The sequence below is a fragment of the Saccostrea echinata genome, unplaced genomic scaffold, assembly GCF_033153115.1.
Source record: "Saccostrea echinata isolate AGI-Se365-2 ecotype Australia unplaced genomic scaffold, CSIRO_AGI_Sech_v1 ptg000006l, whole genome shotgun sequence".
NCBI lineage: Eukaryota > Metazoa > Mollusca > Bivalvia > Ostreida > Ostreidae > Saccostrea > Saccostrea echinata.
Window position 1 is genome coordinate 12,896,213 of NW_026889755.1, and position 18,274 is coordinate 12,914,486.

The 18,274-nt window shown below is 34.2% G+C and overlaps 1 protein-coding gene across 1 annotated transcript in view; it reads left to right on the forward strand.

The window, feature by feature from the left end:
• The window catches only part of LOC133180401 (uncharacterized), a 115,959-nt gene that overhangs the window by 72,211 nt on the left and 25,474 nt on the right, over positions 1 to 18,274 (forward strand). Inside the window, exons 20-26 of the mRNA XM_061314936.1 lie at positions 4,195 to 4,235; positions 4,329 to 4,457; positions 4,589 to 4,688; positions 6,557 to 6,598; positions 10,340 to 10,446; positions 10,707 to 10,810; positions 13,505 to 13,766. Of these exons, the coding sequence (XP_061170920.1) occupies positions 4,195 to 4,235; positions 4,329 to 4,457; positions 4,589 to 4,688; positions 6,557 to 6,598; positions 10,340 to 10,446; positions 10,707 to 10,810; positions 13,505 to 13,766 (785 nt within the window). The remainder of the gene's footprint in view (positions 1 to 4,194; positions 4,236 to 4,328; positions 4,458 to 4,588; positions 4,689 to 6,556; positions 6,599 to 10,339; positions 10,447 to 10,706; positions 10,811 to 13,504; positions 13,767 to 18,274) is intronic.

Here is an 18,274-nt window from a genome sequence, read left to right on the forward strand (position 1 = left end):
AATATATTCCTCTTTAAACTCAAAAAAAAATTAACGAATTTATTCGGTTTAACAAGTTCCTGAATTTGTTATTACGAATTAAATTCATTTATTCGAATTCCATATTAAGTGACTAAAGGAAGAATATTACGGATTTGCTATAGCGAATAGTAGAATTTGTTTACACGAATTAAATTAATTAGTAACAGCAATTTTAAGAATTCGTTGAAACAAATAATTTATTATACCATATTCACAAATTTATTTCTCTCTCTCTCTCTCTTTTCTTACAGTTTTGGAATTCGTTTTGTTTGCTTGTTTTTTTTGTATGTTGTTTAACGTCCCTCTCGAGAATTTTTCACTCATATGGAGACGCCACCACTTGCCGGTGGAGAGCTGCAAATTTTGTCCTATACTCGGCACTTACGGCCATTGAGCAGTGAGGGATCTTTTTCGTGCCAGCACCTACTGCGACACGGGACCTCGGTTTATACGGTCTCATTCGAAGGACCGGTCTCCACGTCCAGTGGGATTCGAACCCGCGACGTAAGGATCAACTCCTTACTTCGCGACTCTAGAGCAGACGCTCTAAACACTGTGCCACGCGGGCGACTGGAATTCGCTTTAATGAATTCAACAAATTTGTTATAACATATTGATTGATTGATTGTATATTGTTTTACGTCCCATTCGAGAATTTTTCACTCATATAGAGACGTCACCATATACCGGTGAAGGGCTTCAAATTTTGACCTTTACTCGGCACTCAGGGCCATTGAGCAGTGAGGGATCTTTATCGTGCCAACGCCTGCCGTGACACGGAGCCTCGGTTTTTAAGGTCTCATCCGAAAGACCCGCAACTTTCACTTCAAAGTGCCGAGCGCATGGCGAAGGAACAGTTGCTACCTATTTTTTATCAACTTAGGTCTGTCGCGGCCGAGATTCGAACTCACGACCTCCCGATCACGAAGCGAGCGCTCTACCGACTGAGCTACCGTGAACGGTTTATAACATATTAAATTCGTTACAACGAATTCAAAAATTAGGTATAACGATTTATTTTATTTTTGATATGTCCTAACGGGCATCATTAGGACATCTGTAGTAAAAAACAGGGGAAAATTGTTGTAAATATTGAATATTATGACGGCCCATTTAGGTCCTTTCGAAATTACTTTTAAATTCGTTATAGTAATCTTGAATTTGTTATAACGAGTTAATTTGCTATAACAAATTTGTTTAATTCGTATAACCCAGAATTGTTAAGACAATTCACAAAATCTAAACTTGGTAATGAAAACTTTTTTAGCCTTACACCAATCAGTGAAAATGAAGTAGTTAATTTGTTGAACGGGCCTGATGTCAATAAATCGGCAGGCATTGACTTCATAGGACCTCGTCTCCTAAAACTATCAACTAGTATCATTGGTAAATCAGTCACTCATTTAATTTATGCTAGTATCAGTAATGGTATTTTCCCATCGAAGTTGAAACAAGCAAAAGTCACCCCTGTATACAAAAAGGGCAACAAAGCAGACCCCGGTAACTACCGTCCCATTTCTATACTACCAAATTATCTAAACTAATTGAAAAGCACATAGGAAACCAAATGCGAGATTTCACCTCAACTTTTGATCTTATAACAAAATCTCAATCTGGATTCAGAGAATTTCACTCTTGTCAAACAGAACTTACTAAATTAACTGATGCTTGGTTGCATGCTATGGATCAAGGTAATCTCATAGGCATAACATTTTTGGATTTCAGCAAAGCTTTTGATTTAGTGAGTCATGATATTCTTATAGATAAATTAAAGAATTACAACTTTGATGAATTGTCAATTAAGTGGTTTCACTCGTATCTGAATAACTGGACACAATGCGTTAAAATTGGTACATCTTCTTCTGATGTCTTACCTGTCACAGCAGGAGTGCCACAGAGATCAATATTAGGTCCCTTATTGTTTTTGTTGTATATTAATGACCTCCCCTTACACATATGTCATACAAAAATTGATATGTTTGCTGATGATGCAACTCTGCATGTTTATGAGAAAAATATATTGAGTATTGAAACAGCTCTCAATTCTGACTTAGTAAATATTGAAAATTGGTGTTTAGAAAATCTAATGGTTTTAAATGTTGATAAAACAAAATGTATGCTGATGGGAACTCAACAAAGTTAAATCAAAATTAAATAATCCAAATCTCAATTTACATGTCTCTGACAAACACCTTGACAGTGTTGAAACAGAAAAACTACTTGGGGTACATATAGATCAAACGCTAAATTTTCACAACCATGTTGACTCAGTCTGCAAATCTTTAACATATAAAATATATACCTTGCGAAAAATCAAGAAATTTCTTCCTCTGAAAACTAGAAAACTGTTTTACAATGCCTTTATCCTGCCTTCTATTAATTATAGTCTGACGGTCTGGGGTAATGCTCCAGCTAGTTACTTGGAGAGAATTCATAAGCTCCAAAAACGGGCCGCTAGAATTATTCTTGATGCTGCCCCTGATGCTCCATCTAAGGCATTATTTGAAAAATTAGGCTGGCTATCTATTTTTGATTTAGTAACTTTACACAAATGTATCTTGTTGTACAAAATATCTAAAAATCAGAGCCCTGCTTACCTGCAAGATTTATTTATTTTTCAAACTTCTGATGCTTACACTTTACATTCAGAATCTATTTTTGACGTTTGCCTTCCAAAACACCGCACTAATTTGTTTAAAAATTCCCTCCAGTATTCTGGTGTTCATATTTGGAACAGTTTGCCTTTAGATTTAAGATGTGCACCAACTCTGTCAGTCTTTAAACGAAATGTAGAAAAGTATATCTTCAACAATAGAATTTCATTACTCTGATTTATATCTTTTGTATATGTATATTGTGTCAAATCTTACAAATGTAAATTAATTTATTTGTCATCATAATATATTTGTTTATTATTATTACTATGATGATTGTCATTATTATCATGTCAGGGTTCGACACTAACGTTAGTCCGTTAGTCTCAGACTAATACATTTTCATTCGGACTAATAAAATCTGTGCTAATTAGTCCGAGCGGACCAATAAAAATTTCTGGAAAACAATATGAATAAATTACCGCTGTCCGGTTCTCGACAACTTTTACTGGAAAACCTCTGTGTATTTTTAGATTTCTAGCTTTTGGCGGGTAGTTACGCAATTCTGAGTCATGATCGATATGAAGTAAATGTTTTTAGCGATCATGATTTAGTATGACACTTTAAAGAAAGAAAGATGTTGGACGTTTTGGATGTAATGTTATGTAAAGACAAAAAAAAAACAAAAAACAAAAACACACGAGATCGGGAATACGATCGCACTTGCTGATTGCGAGATTTCAACGAATCTGTGGAATGATGTATTTCACGTACATGCTTTGTTTATTTAAAAAAGTATAAAACGTCTATTAATTGTTAATTTAGATTAATGTATTAAAACATTGATGTTTCTTTTTCTTCTCTTTTTTTTGACGGACTCATAAAATCGCGTGCGGACTAGTAAAAGTAAAGAAGTACTAGTCCGGCCGGACTAAAGCCTAAAAATGTTAGTGTCGAACCCTGCATGTGACATTGTTTGTGTATTATATTTCAATTGCTACACTGTAGTTGTTAATCTTTGCTACTTTGATGTACACGTGTAATATTGTTGTAATTAGAAGGCCCTGGGGAAGAATAGTGTGTCACACTAATCAGGCTACCTTCTCTAAATAAAGTATTATTATTATTATTATTATAATGAAAATTGTTATAACAGATTAATTTCGTTTAACAAATTTAAAAGTTTTACGAATTAAATTCGTATAAAGGAATTCTTGAATTTGTATTGATGAAATGTATTTGATAAATGAAATTCGACATTTTGGACTACAGAAAAATATTAATTCCATATATGGAATGGTCAATTTCGTTTAAACAAATGTTATTCTTTATAATAAAAAAAAATATGAATTCGTTTAAACGAATTTAATCTGTAATTACAAATTTTGGACAACGAATTCAACATGTTTGTTATAGCAGATTAAATTCGTTAATTTAGTTTTTATTGATGAAAGAATTGGTTAATATAAATTAAATTTGTTTTAACAAAGTCGACATTTCATGATATCGAATTATGTTTTTAAAAGGTCCAAATTGGGCTTACGTAGTTGACTGAGCTTCGTTTACTTCTTCCTTTTAGTATTCATGAACAGGAACTCCGAGTCAGAAAACGATATTTTTGTAAGTACGAAGATGTTTTTCCTGCAATTAAGACTTTTTGTGCAAGTTGTTGTGTAAGTGTAATGTTTTTGCCTTTTGTAATCCTTTTTTCAGGGCTACAACACTCGTGTATACCCTAATGCACTATCTATGTATTTGTTGAAAACTGGGAAGTGGAAAATTCCAAAGAATGCCATCACAGCATCTTTCAACTACCAATCAATCGAGTACATTTTTGAAGAAGTGCGTATATATAATAATGTTCATCTTATTCATAATTTACTATACAAAACAAGAAGTCATATCTTAAATTCGTAAAAGTTCTTCATTTGGTGAATCTTTTCATGACACCTTTTCCATGACATTTCGTCTAGAAAATGACGAAATATTTCAAGGAGGGTCTCTGGAAGGAATTGGAATTAAAGACAAAGTCGGCATATACTGCCCCAAAATGGAAAGAAAGAGAAAATGAAGGTACAAGGAAAGGCAGTTGTGTGTGTGACTAGGAAGACTTATTACCTTCCTACAGCGTGCTTCTCCACAGTGTCTAGGTTTTGTGATAGCGTTCCTTTACATAAACCCATGACAAATGTCGCTATTCAAAATTCGGGCTTGTGCTTGCACATAATTTAATGGCCATAAACCAACTATTGAGAATATCTCTAGAATAGATTCGTATGACCCTTTTAAGTCTACCGAGAAGTCATTTTTGCTTAAAACTTTTAGCTGCTATTATTTTTTTTTCTTATATGTAAACTTCCTGTTTATCCACACGGCCGTGAATACCATACAAAACAATTCTTTTTCACAGTTTCCTTAGCAACTACTTATCGCTGATGCTTGCAATTTTAGTACACTCTTTGTTTAGGCATGTCATCATGTCATGGGATTTATTTCTGTACGGATCCGATGTCAACTTCTTGTTTATCCCTGTGTCTGTCCATAACTGAACTTTTGTATTCACATCAGAGCGGGGGTTTACTAGTGGGTATTGGCTCGCAGACTTCTTGTTACTTTTACATATAAATCACGAAAAGGTTTTCATAGGAGGAGGGTCATCAGTATTTATCAAGTCTCCGTACGATTATGAGAACGCCAACTTATTAGCTCACCTGAGCCAAAGGCTTAAGTGATTTTTTTCGACGCAAAAGTTGTTCCTCTATCGCAGTAGTTTTTGGTTGCTGTCTGCGTCGTAAACTCTTTACAAATTCAACTTCTTCTTAGGAACTAAAAGACCAATTTCAACCAAACTTGGCAAATAGATGAGGGGAATTCAAGTTTGTTCAAACAAGGGGTCACATTATCTTATCAAGGAGATAACTAGGAAAGGGAATTCAAAATTAAATGTTTTCGTCTCTGCAGAACCACTGGGAAAGAAAAAAGAAAATTATTTGAAAGTTTGCCGAGAAAGTGTAGATTCGACTTTGCCCCCACCCCCTTACCCCCTTCGGGATGTAGGGTGGGGCCACTATTGGCGATCAGAGTTTTACATAGAAATATATACTGTACAAAATATCTTTAAAAATCTTCATAAGAGCAGCAATGCCATGGTTAGTCATATTATTTGAAAGCATTTTCAGGTAGTGTACATTCAAGGTTTTTTTTTCTTCCAAATAATGAGTTCCAGTGAGGGGAATAGTGTGGGGCTACAACAGGCAAACTTTTTTCAAAATCTCAAGAATAGCAAAGCCATGATCAATCATATTTATTTAAAAGCATCCACAAGTAATGCATGTTCATTTTTTTCCTCAAACATGACCTTTGAGTGGTAGGCAGGTGCCAAAAAAGCTGATCAAAGTTTTACATTGGAGACTATAGCAAACATCTTTGGTTGAACTAAAATAGGTTATCAAAAATAGGAATAGATAGGAAAAAGAATCTGCTAATGAACATAGCTACTCAGGATATTATTACTATCTCAAATAACGCTATGTATACTTAATTCTGTCTCGTAATTTCTGTTTATCTGTACCAACGTGTACACGCCCAAATTAATGTAACAGCGGGGGAGACCAATGCAACGGACCAGACCAGGATTCGAACTCAGGCGCCCTGAATCTCCAGTCAGATCCTCTACCAACTGAGCTACTAGTATTTGCCATTGGATCCGTCTGACCGCTACATTGGTGCAGTGTAGGAGAGAGAGAGATAGATTACTTATTTTTCTATGTACAAGACATTGTAACGCGTCTAATTTTAGACCAATGCTTTTGATATTAGCTTATCTTATTTTCATGAACATTGAAACGGAGAGCATATCTGTTTTTCTATGCTCTCTTAAGAATGAACTTATCTTTCTGTACATATGAAGATGTTTTTGTCTTTAGATATATATTTTGTAGATTCAAGCAACAAAGATACTGACGAGGTCGATGGAAGAAGAGGTTTTATTTTTCCTTAGTTATCTCTTATTTTTCTGAAACATACTGTATTGAAATTCAAGAACAGAGAAAGCTTAACTTTTACATTTTTTTCTTACATAAAAAGCTAAACTACATAGAAGCTAGATAAGATAAACATAAAAAAAATCGATTAACTGATTATGTTTCATTTTAATGCCCCCGTAATCGAAGATTCGGGGGCATATACCCGGTAGTTTTTGTCCTGCCCGTCCGTCTGTCTAGCTGTCTGTTTGTCCGCAAAAACTTAACCTTGCCTATAACTTTTGATTGGTCAGAATTATGGCTTTCATATTTCACATGTGTATTCCTTGTGACAAGACCTTTCTTTGGGTATCGCCATATTTGACCTCTTTACCTTGACTTTGGAGTTTGACCCAATTTTGCAAAATTTTAACAAACTTTATCCATGGCCATCTTTTGAACACTTGACGCCAAGGCTTCCTATCCTTGGGTATACATATTTTTATCATTTACACCATGACCTTGAAGTTTGACCCAATTTCAAATTTTTTTTTACCTTGGCAATAACTTTTGAACGGTTAGACTAATGCTTTTATATTTCACAGGTGTATTCCTTGTGACAAGACCTTCCATTGGATACCAAGAATTATGACCTTTTGACCTTGAATTTGGCCTACTTTTGAAAACCTTTAACCTTGGACATGACTTTTGAACAGTTGGTGCTAGGGTTTTCATATTTCACATATATATTCCTTGAACAAAACATTCCTTAAGTATGAACAATTATGACCTTTTGTCCTTGAAGTTTGACCTACTTTTAAACACTTTAACCCTGTCTAAAACTTTTGAATTGTTGGTGCTAGGGCTTTCATATTTCACATATGAATATCTTTTGACAAGACCTTACCTTAGGCACCATGAATTTTTACCATTTGACCTTGGCCTTACTTTTCAAAAAAACTTTAACCTATTCCATGACCTTTCAACAGCTGGTGCTAGGGCTTTCATATTTCACAGTTATATTCTCCGAGACCTCTTTTTGGATTATAACACTTTTTACCTCTTTACTTTCACCTTGGAGTTTGACTTGTATTTGAGAAACTTTAACCTTTGCCATTAGCTGTCATACGGGGACATCGGTGTTTCAGAAACACATGTTGTTTTTTAGGTCACCTGAGTCACTCAGGTGACCTATTGCTACCTGTTTTCGTCCGTCGTCGTCCGTCGTGCGTTAACATTTGAACATTTTCAGCTTCTTCTCTGAAACCGCTGAACCAATTTCAGCCAATTTTTGCATATGGCATCTATGTGTGAAGGGGAACAAAATTTGTGAATTTCATGGTCCCTGCCCCCCTGGGGCCTGAGCGGTGGGGCTAAAACCATCAAAATTAATGCAATCTTTAAAAATCTTCTTCTTTACTCCTGGACATCAAGCAGTCAAACTGTTGACATGATTGTAATAAGCATTGAGCCCTCTACCAAAATTGTGAAATTCATGGCCCCAGGGTCAGGGATTCTGGTGCTAGGGCGGGGCTATATAGATCATATAGTGAAAGTGCATTATTTCTTTGAAAATCTTCTTCTCTACTCCTGGGTATTATTGAAACAAATTGAATACATAGTTATGATAAGCAAGGGTGACTCTACCAAAATTGTGAAATTCATGGCCCCAGGGTCAGGGGTTCTGGTGCTTGGGTGGGGCTATATAGATCGTATAGTGAAAGTGCATTATTTCTTTGAAAATCTTCTTCTCTACTCCTGGGTATTATTTAAACAATTTAGATACAGAGTTATGATCAGCAAGGGTGACTCTACCAAAATTGTGAAATTCATGGCCCCCGGGTCAGGGGTTCTGGTGCTGGGGGGGGGGGGGGGTATGTAGATCATATAGTGAAAGTGCATTATTTCTTTAAAAATCTTCTTCTCTACTCCTTGGTATTATTGAAACAAATTAAATACATAGTTATAATAAGCAAGAGTGACTCTACCAAAATTGTGAAATTCATAGCCCCAGGGTAAGGGGTTCTGGTGCTGGGGGGAGGGGGGACTATATAGATCATATAGTGAAAGTGCATTATTTCTTTGAAAAACTTCTTCTCTACTCCTGGGTATTACTTAAACAAATTAAATACATAGTTACGATAAGCAAGAGTAACTCTACCAAAATTGTGAATTTCATGGCCCCTGGGTCAGGGGTTCTGATTTTAGGGCGGGGCTCTGTTTATTACATAGTGAAAATGCATTAATGCTTTAAAAATCTTTTTCTCTGCTTCTGGGTATTATTTAAACAAACTAAGTACATTGTTATGATAAGCAAGGACACCTCTTCCAAAATTTTGAAATTCATGGTCCCAGGGACAGGGGTTCTTGTACTAGGGTGGGGCTATATAGCTCCTACAGTGAAGGTGAATTATTTCTTTGAAAATCTTCTTCTCTGCCCCTAGGTACTATTTAAACAAACTAAGTACATTGTTATGATATGCAAGGATGCCTCTTCTAAAATTGTGAATTTCATGGCCCCAGGGTCAAGGGTTCTGGTCAAAAGGTGGTGGTGGTGGGGGGGGGGGGGGGGGCTCTATTGATTATATAGTGAAAAATCAAAATTTCTTTGAAAATATTCTTTTCTGCTTCTGGTTAAAAAGCAAAGAAGCTAAGTATATAGTTATGATGAGCAAGAGTGCTTCTTCCAGAGTAGTGAATTGCATGACCCCTGGGTCAGATGTGCTGGTATAAGGGTGGGGCTGTTGATAATGTAGTGAAAATGCATTAATTCTATTAAATAATCCTGTCTGCTCCTTAATGTTAAGCAGTTAAACAAAGTGATTATTTATGATGAGCAAACTTGAAACTTCTGGTCCCAGGGTGAGAGGCTCTGGTGTTTCTCGGTGGTGAAAGGGGGGGGGGGGGCTCTATTGATAATATAGTGAATCTGTAGTGAAAATGCATTATTTCTTTAGAAATCTTCTCTGCACTTGGGCATATCAGAGGCAAAAAGTGTAATAGTTGTAATAAGGAAGGGTATTTTTACCAGATTTTTGAACATCTGGACCATTTGGTCAAGTGTTCTGGTCCTAGCCAGGGCTCAATTAATTTGCATTCTACTGAGAGGAGTTATTCCCCTTTGCCGTTTACTTTTGATAATTAATCATTGTAAATAATGTACTTGAAAAATTAATAGAATAAGAGAATTATGCAAGAATTTTTAGTGTATAATACAAAAAGTATTTTCATAGTTTTAATGATCATGTGGACTTGTAAGTAATAGATAAATAAAAATGAGACAAAAATAACTTGTCTTATTAAATGTTCATCAAAGACCAAGAGAGGCCAATGTAAGAGATTACAACAAGGAATTAAAATAGTACAAAAGCACTGATAGTTTGTTAATATACTATATGGTGATAGTGATAAATGGGGAACAGATTAGAACCTAATTTATGAACTGTTAATGAATAGTAGACTAATTATTTTGTTGATCCTGATCACCCTATTTTTCTTGCTTTTGGGCATCAAAGCTTCACCTTTCATTTCATTTTAACACTCTATGGATCCTCTAAATTGTTGTATTGTACTCAGGTGACCGTTAAGGCCCTTGGGCCTCTTGTTTTTTTAAACTGATTATACATAAATTTTTTCAACTAAAATTATGTTTGCTTTTTGTTAATTTGTGAAGGATCAATAAAACAAATAAGGGGAATTTATTATCTTACTGAAAGTCTAACATAATTAAGTTACTTGTCATGATACATGTTTTAATTTCAGATGGATATCTGAATGTTAAGATATCTGGACTTTTTGGTTTGATCTTCTTGGCTCTTTTGAGAAAGAAATATTACGATGGCGCCAAGCAGCTTATAGAGACGGGCTGTGTAATATTTTTTAAGAGTTTATAAAAATTATTTGGACAGATTTTTGCTCTCGGGTTTTTTTTTTTGGTATAAAACCATTCAGATACTAGAATAAACTCCCAAATTGTCATACAAGTGGCGGTAAAAATATCATTTTTTATCTTAAACTTTCTTAAAATCTTTCTGTTTCTATGGATCTTTATTTGAAAATTGTCATTATAAACAAATACTTTTAATATTTTGTGCTTAAGGATAAAAAACAAATACTTGTTACCAAATAGGTTCGTATTACTCATCTTTTAATTGGATGTGTAATTCTACAAGAAGCTGCAGACGATTGGCAAACCAGTCAACTTGAAAAGGACAAATTGTTAAGAATGAAAACGTAAGAAAAAAAGATTTCCCTTTAATTTATTTTCCTTCAGTTATCTAAATTATATTATCCAGCTTATTTATTTCCATATCCTTTAATCATACATGTATCGCCATGAAGTCAAGACATTTGAGCCTATAGTTTGAAAATGGATGTATGTTCATACCGAGTTACATAAGATTATTAACTGAGAACGGGGGAAACTTTTTCTATTGAGACTGTATCCTTCATTATACCAAAAAGGACGTGTAAATTGGCCCCAAAATTAGAAACATGAGTACGTTTAATTATCTACATGTACCTCTTCATCTGTAAGTACTACCTATAAAAGAAACATACACACGTATCCAAAATTTATTATTAATATCGTATGCAATAAGTGAACTAGCGAAATAAATATATGAACGAAATCCGCATTATGCTGAAAGAAATGCTCTTAATAGTTGAGAAATAGTAAATGACCTTTTTTTTCTTATTGCTTCCTAGTAAATGTAAAAAAAAAATTACAAACATCAACTTTAATTACTGCCCCCCCCCCTTCCGCTTTCATTGAAAGTGGGGGATATTGTTTTGTTCTGTCCGTTCGTCTGTTATGTTATGTCTGTGTAAAACTGTGTGTCTCAAAATTTCTCTAGGATTTCGATAAAAAATTTTATATCGTTATTCATATGACTTAAAAAAGATCCATATTTATTTTGAGGACAGACGGTTCATATATTGCAAGAAATCGTGTCCTCATAATATCTCCCTTTTTTTAGCTCTATAGAGGAAATTTTGTATCTTAACTCTCGGTTAAAAAACTATTAATTTCGAAGTCAAAGTGTCAAAGGTCAAGAAAAAATATTCATTCATTGCAAACTAGAACTATCCAAAATGGACGGTACCCCTCTGGGTTTTTCAGAGACGGTGTCAAGTCACTAAACATATTTAATGGATTTAAGAGGTTTCAAAATTTGTTGAAACATTTAGAGTGAAAATTTTATTGTTCATTGTATTTTTTAATGAATGATGAACTAAGGGCAGCCTAATAAAATATCAAAACTAATAATTATATTATTTCTTACTAGATTGATAAAATAAATTGAAATTATCTGTAATCTTTGTAAGACATAACATTCTGCAATTTTTGTTTGAAAAAAAAAATCATATTATTCAATACAAATTAATCATGATAAATATATACAACATTCATTTTAAAAATAAAAGGCTGGTCATCCAGTAACTATGAATTTTAATTTGACAGGCTTCAAATAACAACTAAGAGAGTTAGAGAACAGAGATCTTTAATTCTTCTGTCCAATTCCCAGGAGATATAGATAACACCTGCTAGATCAGAGATGATGTAACAGTTTCTCACTCTGATCTCATTAGTTAATCTTCAAATGGATGCATGTCCACTCATTACTCCCAAGGGACAAATGGATTTACATTATCTGCTGTGTTATGCACCGTAGTACAATAGAAAATTCATATTTATGTCATTCTGTTTGAAACAAAGAATTTGTTTGATTTGTTAGAAAGCTTTACATAATGAAAAAAAGAACTGTGTAATATTGATGAAGCGTTTTTAATAAGGTTACAGCGTGACTTCGATTTTTAACGATTATCTACCAAAATACGTTTTTTTAATATTTGATGATTTTTTTTAAAGTTTTAATGAGTAGTTTTAAGCTTCAATTCACATTTTTGTACAGATGTACCAACTGGCAGCTCTAGATTTTATGTCTCAAACCTACATAAACCCAAAATGATTAAGTCAGTAAAAAAGTAAACACCTGTAAAATGCAGAAAAATTATCCAATCATGAATAAAATACCAGGTGCACACCTTCATATGGTGAATAATGAGTGTACAAGTTTTCAGACAAATACATAGTCTTCGAGAAAAGGTCCGGACAAAATCACGTCTACAGGCAGATTGACATGGTGATTCCAATATACCCCCTAAACTTCGTTTGTGGGAGGGGGGGGGGGTGTAAAATTAGGTTTTCAATTCTCTCCAGCCTTTTTCAATACAAGCGTGTATCCTTACTCCCTTCAACTAATGATCCCTATAAATGATGAAGTCAAATGCGAAGTCAGATAATGATACATTGCGAAGAATGGTTTCCAGAAAATATGTTTGTTGTCTTTTGAATCTTTTTAATGATTTTTTTTATAATTATTTATATGGCTTAAGTAGACACCTATTGATTTCGAAGTCAAAAAGGCAAGGTCAGGCTTTCAAATCTTGCAAAAAATGATTTGCAGATGCTTACATTAGTTGTTGCTGAGGTTTTGAAATGCAATGTATACCATGAGTCAATATGACAAAGAATCCAGTATTAATTTTGAGGTCAAAAGGTCGAAGGTAAACGAGAGAGCCTTTTTGACTTTTAGACCAATCCCTTAACAAAAATGATAGTTAATTATAGTAAATACTTTGGTTCGTTAATTTAATATGAAACTTTACTCTAGAACTTCCCTGATATCAAGAGCCTTGATATCTCATATTCCCTACTAAAATTTGGAATTTTCTAAATTATTCATGTGAATATACAAGTAATATTTCCTTTTAATATCCGGAATGTGCATGTAAGAATTTTGAAGCTAACAGATCAAGCTCATTTTTTTCTGCATTTTCTAATAGCTTCCGCCCCTTTTTTCCTTAAGCAGGGTATTTAAATTCATGACTTAGCTTGGTTTTATTTTGTTTTCTTTTAAATAGTTTGTGCACTCAGCAGGCTTTGCGAATTACAAGTTGTATTCATGAGGCGGATACAAAACCCGAAAAGAAAAGGGCTAAAAATGAGGAGAAGGATGCAGAACAGGTTGGACATCAAATCAACCACGCTGGAAGACTTTTACTAAATCATGGATACTTGTCAGATGCAATAAAGACACAAAATAGCGTGTACTTAAATGATGAGATAGTCAAGAAAGTCATTAGCCAGATGTGGTACAATAGCGAAAGTATTTCCCTTCAAAGAGTAAGCAATTTTTCAAAAAACTTTATTGCTGTATATAGAAGAATATGTGTGACTATCTACACGTAGTACCATATTTTTGTACATGTACTTAATTATGTATCTGGGCCTCTTTTTCTGAAACCTGTTATGTTGTTTAATTTAAAAAAAAACCCTGGAACATATTGCTATTAAAACAAGCATTCTGAGAGTATTGCATAAGCAATATTAGTCCCCTTCCGGCAAGGACCATCTATTTCCCTTAAAATTAAAATGGTGTAATTCCGTCAAAAGCCATCGAATCAGAACAAACATCAGCTCATATACCATAAAATCAGCTCAATATCTGCAAGCGTTAAGAAAATTAATGCCTAAAGCCAAGTGGAGCAGAAAAAATAAACAGATATTTAATTAAAAAAAACTTGCTTCTGCGAGGGAACACCCTCCAAGACCCTCCCCGCAACCCCTTTTCAGAACTCGGGCGACGGCTTGGAAATAAATCTTAAAAAGGATAAAAATATGTGAATAAGGTCTGTAACACGGCCCATGGGGAACCATTAGAAATAACATATGTGTTAAAGAGGAGTAAGCATCCCTTGTCCACCATTCAGACCGCCTTGAACCAAATATATTGATCAGGTAGACAGAGTTATTCGTAGTCTAATATTGAATAAAAGAGGTCTAACCAGTGGTGTGAAACGAACAAAAGATAAACCAAACAAGTCATTTTAACGACCGTAGAAGTTTCGAAAAGCTGACTTGAAACGAGCTGTAACTGCAGCATCAACATTTAAGTCAGTTACCAGTCACAGTTTAATACCGATTGTATTCAAAGAATGCTCCTGTGTATCTTAAATGCTGGGATACATAAACATCTCACATATATAGGCTAGTGATAGTGGAATATAATAATGCATAGACAAAGGGAGTTGACGATAAAAAAGCTGAAGTCATCCCCTGTCATACAGGTTTGATATTAGTGGTCATATTTTTTTAGTCAGCCAAACAAGATGTGACTGATTCTATTGAAACCACTGGGATGAATGGATATGCATTACATTCTTAGCTGTATTCATATGACAGAATGGATATAAAAGTCAAACAATTAACATTTGATTGTAAATTAATATTCCTGTTAATAATTTTTATATATTTTTACATAATGAAACTCTTTCAAAGCGATAGGTTGTATAAATAATATTACTGACAAATTAAAGGGGTTTTTATCACGTCTCAAAATTTTTTGATATGACAAAATTAACATGTTATTAAAATCATATATTTTAAAATCTTTGCTAGAAAATTAATACTGTTGATGTTGATTGGTGTTGAAGATTTTGATCGCCGATGCAATGCGCCATTGCTCTGACGTCAAAGGTGTCAATCCTGGTCAAGCAAAGTACTTATTGTGTATACAAAACGGCTCATTCGTTGTGTCTATTAAACCTGTTGGTAAATAAATAAGTGATAATTGAATAAATGACAATTAGTAAGGTATAATTTTTGGCTTTACGATGCACAAATGCGCACAAGAAAGATTTTAAGAAGACTTTTTCCACATTTCCTGGACTAGGTCGAAAAGGGAAAGGTGGCCCTTTTTCTGCAAACGCGAGGGCTTTGCCTCCATTCAGAACAATCGTTTATGCCCGATCACCTTTTTTTCTATACTATAAAATAGTTTAAGGACAATTTTTGAAACGGAAATATATACAACACGTATTTTTAAAGTCGCACATGCTAGTAGGAATGTTGTGAAAGGATGAATCTTTTAAACGTCCAAATTTGGCCCCCCGATAAATTACAAAAAATTAAATCAAAATTTTTCTACATATTTTCGCCTCAATCTTTCCAACAAACATTGTAGTTTATTAATTTCAATTTCAATTTTTACCTCCTTGCGCTGTAATTAGGCATTTATGTGATTAATATAGCAGGGGTATGTTGTTTACATCGATTTCTCATAGACTTTAGGCCACACCCCCATTTTGCAAGCCCATTTTGTATATGAGCGCATGGATGTTTCAAGTTGTCGTAAATACGGTCAATGTAAAGAGTTATACTAGTCATTTACATTCATGAAAGAAATTGAAACAGTCTTGCGCTCATTTGTTATTTTCAAAAAAGGTGCAAAATCACGGATGCTTGTCTCCATTGTAAAGGCACCTTGTTTACAAATTTCAACCCGTCTTTTACCTCATGAATAACAAAGCACTGAACACGTGACTCAAATCTATTCACTTTCGCGTTTTGAGCACACCTATGCGACATTGTGTCTAGTGTCTGCGAGCCATCGATGGTCAAATCATTTTTCAAATGGGTAATTAAAATTTTGGGAGAATTTTTTTTTATGATTAAGATGTGTTAAGATTTTCAGTCGATTTTGTTTGATTTTTTTTCGGTATCTATCAATTTATATTGAAGTCCTGTAGCTTGCACTTACTGCTTGTGTCTCATAAATACAGAATTCTAAAATTTAAATTACTGTGGGTATACATGTATGTTATACATTTGCCCTTGTTCCTAAATATACATCAGTGCTCCGTTCATTGACTTGGAAGATATGAAAGATTTTTTTTCAGTTAAAACTGTCATTAATTTTATAGTCCATTATTTGAAAAACACCAATTCATCATACCTTTAGAAAAATAGTTTGTTAGTTACAAGTGCACAAATGCATACTTCCAATAGAAGAAACCTTCATGGAAAGAAATTAAAGTACCGAGCGCTCAAAAAACCTGTGTATCGGATGAAAAGTCACTGAATACATTTGCACAAAAAAGCACCCCTAATTTGAATAGAAGGAAGCTTCAGGTTTCTTCTGAAGCAAATGTTATAACTTTTTACATCGGCACAAAATTTTACAATTTTTTTTTGGTTGCAGATCATTTAAAAAAGTCCATGTTCGCAGGTATTTTAAAAGCATAATGTTTAAAAGCAAGAACATGCATTTGTTTGACCCTTTCACATGTCCCTTCAACGATATTAGTAAAAAAAAACATCAGTCAAATAAAAAGGGCGTTAAAATTACCTGGGAGTGATTTATTATTTATCTTACTACAGGGAGAAAGTTTGTTAAAATCAAAAAGTACAGGAGTGGATTTCGGCAATTAATGAATTCCTAAATGAGGAAGATCATATTAACTGGTCTGGCATGAATAAACAAGATTTTTTTTTTTTTTTTTTTTTTTTTTTGAAACAATGCAATTTGGACTGTACAAAGTACACTGACACTGTTTTTTTACCCACCAGCGATGATACTGACGTTTAATTGACGTTTAAATTTTCACTTTCTTAACTATCTATTTTTTATACACCGAGTGTAGTTTTATATCATAATTCAACCGCCTACGTGTATTTGTTGTAGCACTCGGATTTTGCAAAAATCTACATATGTATGAAAAAATTTCAAATTATGTAATAAGCTTATATGGATTAATTATCTCTTTTTCAAAAAAAAGGTTTCTTTGAAGTATGAAAAATAGTGCATCCTTCGTTCTGTTTCCAAAGTCCATTGTGTATTCAATGTATAAATAATTTTTAATGAATTTCTAGTAAATCATTTCAAATACGACTCGTAAGTTAAGCAGAAAAGAAATCAAAGTTAAGCCAGCCAAATTAAAAAAAAATGTATGCTTACATTTTGTCTGTCTCTAGCATGAAAAAAAGGCTTTTTAGGTGTCAGTTAATCATAAAACTTAGTACACCTCGAACACACGCTAATGTATTCATTCATACTAATCGCACGCTTGATAGACGCTCCGCCTTCTCATTTAAATAATACAACGACCTGCATAACTGTAATGGCGAAACCGGGATTTTACAGTGAAGTATGCGATTTTATTTAATCGATATAATGTATATATTGAAAGTCTCTTTCCCCAAAAAATCTTTTATGAGTATCTATACAGACTATGCTTGAAGACTTTAGCTATAATATAACAATGTTCTAATTTTAAAAGGTAAAATTATGCATTTAAAAAGGGGCGAGAAAGCAGTGTTATGAGGATTCATTCTTTGTAATGGCGTACGGCGCCATCGAATAGTGTTGAAGAAATGTCATTCTTAGTACATGAAATTCACTGGAACGGGTAGATATACAGTTTGTAAAAATAATGATTGATTGTATTTTGTTTAACGTCCCTCTCGAGAATTTTTCACTCATATGGAGACGCCACCACTTGCCGGTGGAGAGCTGCAAATTTTGTCCTATACTCGGCACTTACGGCCATTGAGCAGTGAGGGATCTTTTTCGTGCCAGCACATTCTGCGACACGGGACCTCGGTTTATACGGTCTCATCCGAAGGACTGGTCTCCAAGTCCCACAGTGGGATTCGAACCCGCGACCTAAGGATCAACCCCTTACTTCGCGACTCTAGAGCAGACGCTCTAACCACTGCGCCACGCGGGCGACTAAAAATAATGAAGAAGCTGAATTTAAAATTCTCATATTTATAAATATTTAGGAAGTCGAACTTTAGTTATTCGTTCTATTTAGTCGGAACTCCCGAGTTGTCAACGGCTTCGTCTTCCG